Below are 4,661 nucleotides of genomic sequence, written 5' to 3' on the forward strand. Positions count from 1 at the left end.
AACACTTCTCCACATACCTTGATTTGATTCACCAGTTTTGTAACTCTAGTGAAAAAATCAATTATACTTTCATTGTCTTCCATCTGAAGCAATTCACCTCTTTCACATTCTCTTCACCTCCAAATGATTTTTCAAGAATTTCTCATGCTTCTTTCACTGAGTCGACATCATCAACCTTTTTAAAATTGTCAGAATCGACACATTAATGAATTATAAAAAAAAATTTTATTAACCTTTTTCAAAAATGTCCCATTGACAATCCTAGATATAAACAATAAACAATATGAATATAATTAAGTAAAATCGTTATTTTTTTCCTTTTATTTATAGTTGTTCTTAAATGTATAAAATGGTCAGATGATACAAATATATCATTCATCTTGTATTTATGGTATGATGATTAATACTAGTACTCATTTAAAATGAGAGGGAGGGAGTAATAAATAAGGCGTAAGCCAATGTGGGCCCGGAAGAGTTTTCTTAACAACGTTAACTTGTTAAACTTGGGGAACAAGATGTTATAATGCCAACACTCGTTTATCGAATCTCGACTTACTGTTCCATATCCGAACCAAACAGCTTCGGTTTTGCTTCGGTCAACGGTAGGCCCAACCAAACCACAGGCTCGTTCCTTCATTTAGTCACTCCGAAGCATTGCCTCGGAAGCCAAGCCTCTTCCATGGCAAATACCAACAATACATAGGTCGAATTTCCCGCTCATTCAACACGCTGTCGCTTTCGCTTTTTCGATTGAAACGAAAGAAAGAGAATGAATGAACTGAACAGTAAACACTGATAAAACTCTTCTACTTCATTCATTCATTCATTCATTCATCGCTCTCTCTATTGAATGCGTTTTCTTCATCATTCATTTCCTTCATACCAATAATGGCTAGGTCAGTTTAGCAGCATTGTATCTGTATTACTGTGAAGTGTGTGTTGTAAAAATGTAACTTTTAATTTTGGGGTTTTTGTGGTATTGAGAATGGGGTTCAATGAATGACGTGAAAGCTTTTTTTTCCTTCCATGTATGGAATGATAGTTTGTGGGTAAATAAAGGAATCTTCAATTTGGGGGTTATGGTACTTGAGTCAAAGTCAACCATTGAGGTTTTACTTACATTGCTGAAAATGGTAGCTACATGTTATTGATGCTAATGTTGAAGAATCTATTGGTTGCATTTTATAATCTACAAAATAGAAAGATACAATAAATGCTAGTTCTCAACTCACTAATAAACTGATATGGTTCCTTAGAAATCAGCTTTCTTTATGTTTGTTAACAACTATGTATTTAAGCTATTTGTAATAATGCATTATGAGTTTTTCAGCTACCAATTTGTTTTGTATGGAATAATCAACATGGAGTGTAATTTGTCCTACAGGAGCTGGCTTATTGACATAGGAGGATTTGCAAAGAAAGTGAAAAGAACTACACTCTCTTCAGCTGATCAGATAAAGGATTGTGGCGCATATCGGGAATGTCCAAACTGTCACTGTCGTATAGACAATTGTGATGTATGCTTTAAATTTACAATTTGTCATTGTATTTGTTCACCAATGCTTATGCCCCAATTCCTATACCCTGCATTTGTGTTCTTTTGACACATATAGTTAATTGAATTATTTAATGTGCTAGTGGGAAAGGCTGCAAACTTTGCCCTCGCACTAGGATTAAATTTGTGGAAAGTGTAGCATTGGTTTTAATGATTGTAGATACTAGTATTTCATTAGGAATGTTGTTTTTGCATCTGTAGGTTTCTAGCGAGTGGCCTGGCTTTCCGATTGGTATAAAGTTTGATCCTTCTGATGTAGAATTATTAGACCATTTAGCGTCTAAATGTGGTGTTGGTAATACAAATCCTCACATGTTTATCAACGAGTTCATACCAACATTGGAAGGAGACCAAGGCATCTGCTATACACATCCTGAAAATCTTCCAGGTGAGAATTCTATGACCAATTTCAACTACATAAACATTCACCACTCTGTCCATTATATTATCAATGAACTGTTAAAATAAATTTTGTGGAGATATATACATACAACAGGTCCCATGGTTTAAGTATTGGGTACACCTTCAAAAAGATTATTGAAATGCAGGAATGCTTCTGGTGTGACTTGTGAGTAAAGCATGATGCTGAAAATTGGACAGTGAAAAGCTATTAGTATAACTATCTCAATGATAAGGAATGATAGAATTAAATCTAAAAAACGAAGTAGCACGTATTGCATAAAATATGTTAGAGTATTATTTTCAACGGTATGAACATATGTAAAGAACATAGTTTGTATACAGGACAATTCCATTATTGCCACTTTTAAGCTACAAGTGAAGGGAAACTAAAGGAAACTAAAGGCCTAATCTTTATGAATGATTTGGAATTGAATAGTATGTCATTAGATATGTTTCATAATACGGCATTATCGATTGTTTGATCCTTATGACAGACCCCACCTATTAGAATAATGCTTTGGTTATTTCATTTTAAACTTGACAAAAATCACAAAATACTGGAGTATCTTCTGCATGCTAGCACTCAATGGTTGTAAATAAGTTCTTATTTGCTAGAAAATTGGACACAATGTACTCCGTCTCCATGATATTATAAGATTTGGTTCATTGATTCTCAGTCACGATGTAATTGCCATTGTTGGCCTTGCATTCAAGTTTCAAGACGTACATTTCCCCCCGTAAACTCGAACCTAATCAAGATTTAGATCATTTGAATTATAATATGTGAATCATTACACCTACCCTTGATTGATGGGATTGAGGAAAGGAAGCCTTTATCATTGTCAAATAAATGTAGTGGCTGCTGATTATATTTCATAAGTAATTTTCTACATGCTATGTTATATTACTATTGAATCATGTTAATTGACATTTAGTGATATTTTCCTGTAAGAACATTATTGCCTGTTTTGTTGTTTAGGTGCTAAGAAAGATGGGAGTAGCATTCACTTTTTTCACAGAACAATGAATGCATATAGTACTGGTCAACGAAAGCGTCGAAAGATTCAACATCATGGTTCAACTGAAGATCATGTACGCTGGCACAAGACTGGTAAGACCAAAGCTGTAATAGAAGATGGAGTACATAAGGGCTATAAGAAGATCATGGTTCTGTATATAAGATCTGAGAAAGAGTCAAAATCCTACAAATCTGACTGGAAAATGCATCAGTACCATCTTGGGAATGATGAAGATGAGAAGAATGGAGAATATGTGGTTTCAAAAATATTTTATAAACATAATGAAAAAAATGAGGAGAAACCAATGGCTGAAGAATCTGACAATATAACATCACGAACAAGTCCAAAGACTCCAAAACCAAATCCTCCAAACCCACCGCGCGCAGGAAAATGTGTTGGCAATGATGATACCATCGATGAAACTGCAGAGGTGCGTAGCAATATATGATGCATATGGTTGAAAATATAAGTCAAATCTAAAGATTTCTGAAAACATAACTTTCAATTTCAATTACAAAAATAACACAGTTTTTTCTTTCTTTACTGTTTACTCTAGTACTAGTAGTAGTTGTTATTATTATCATTATTTGACCATGTCTACTACATCCTATTGTTCATCTCTAAAATATAAATTTTATGAACTAGGATGCCAAGTCTATCCCTGTAGAATCACATGCCCCACAATCTGATACTCAGGATCAGGACAATGCAGACAACTCTGCATGGTTGGTTGATGAATTACAGACTATGGAAAATTCTGAATACGACGGCATGGATGACATATTATTGTGCAAGGAGATTTTAGATTCATCAGCTCTATTTGATGATTTTGGATTGGACTCAATCACTCCCAATGAACTTGCTTACTATGAAAACAAAATGACAGGAAATTGTAATGTAGCTAATGAAACTTCAACTTCTGTTCTGGATACACTGGAATTGGATACTCCTCCAGATTATGATCTTTCGGTAAGCATCTGATTTGGTTATTGGTTACTCGTACTCACTTCACTTTTTAGATTTTTACAAGTTAATGACATGCTTTGTGATTCTCAATTTGCATGCAGAATTTGACATTTTGTTCTCAAGACAGTATCCTTGATTGGCTGGACTGGTTGTGAGGTGCTTTTTGAAGCAAGATCTTTTTGATACCGATGTCAATCCCATAAGTGTTTCGTCCAGTTGCTTGGCCAGTGGTTCCCCTTTCGCTGTTTCTCTTTTCAATTCCAATGCTTTTGTTTGTTTTTATGAATCATGATTAGGTTAAGCTATCTAGTCAGAGCTTGAATTTTGGCTTTCTTCATGAAGGCGGTATTTCTGTTAAAACAGTTTCGGTGGTGTATTTGGTTCTTCTGTCGCCAGCATAAACTTTTGTTTCGAATCATAATGTCACAGCCATGGAATTAGTGAATAGAGAAGAGGAGTACTCTAACATAGAATTGGATGAATATGTTCCTACCACAACATATACTCTTGGAATAAATATTTCTCCAATCTTTATTGTCCTATAGGCGAAAGTTTGGACTTCCTTTACTTTTGTCCCTACTTATGTGAGTGCAGCTACAATAATTTATTGTGGTCGAAGACTAGTTTAGCTTTCACAATCTTCCCTCTGAACATTTCAAAGTAAACAACAATACAATAACCCTTAGATTACATAAGTTTTGCATGTTGTCTCTTATGAC

At 34.5% G+C, this 4,661-nt stretch overlaps 1 protein-coding gene across 1 annotated transcript; it reads left to right on the top strand.

Annotated features, from left to right (window-relative positions):
• The first annotated feature begins 544 nt into the window (after positions 1-544).
• LOC127128071 (SUPPRESSOR OF GAMMA RESPONSE 1) lies at positions 545-4,408 on the top strand. The gene is made up of 6 exons (XM_051057326.1): positions 545-896; positions 1,385-1,517; positions 1,757-1,943; positions 2,937-3,406; positions 3,622-3,945; positions 4,044-4,408. Exons 1-6 carry the CDS (start codon positions 889-891, stop codon positions 4,095-4,097), a joined length of 1,176 nt encoding a protein of 391 aa, XP_050913283.1. The 5' UTR covers positions 545-888; the 3' UTR covers positions 4,098-4,408.
• Positions 4,409-4,661: the final 253 nt, after the last annotated feature.

Source organism: Lathyrus oleraceus, chromosome 3 (genome assembly GCF_024323335.1).
Source record: "Lathyrus oleraceus cultivar Zhongwan6 chromosome 3, CAAS_Psat_ZW6_1.0, whole genome shotgun sequence".
Lineage (NCBI taxonomy): Eukaryota > Viridiplantae > Streptophyta > Magnoliopsida > Fabales > Fabaceae > Lathyrus > Lathyrus oleraceus.

Excerpts from the sequence above, each read along its gene's own strand:
- LOC127128071 (XM_051057326.1), top strand. Across the intron at positions 1,518-1,756 it reads GTCGTATAGACAATTGTGAT|GTTTCTAGCGAGTGGCCTGG; the intron begins GTATGCTTTAAA and ends TTGCATCTGTAG. Across the intron at positions 3,946-4,043 it reads CTCCAGATTATGATCTTTCG|AATTTGACATTTTGTTCTCA; the intron begins GTAAGCATCTGA and ends ATTTGCATGCAG.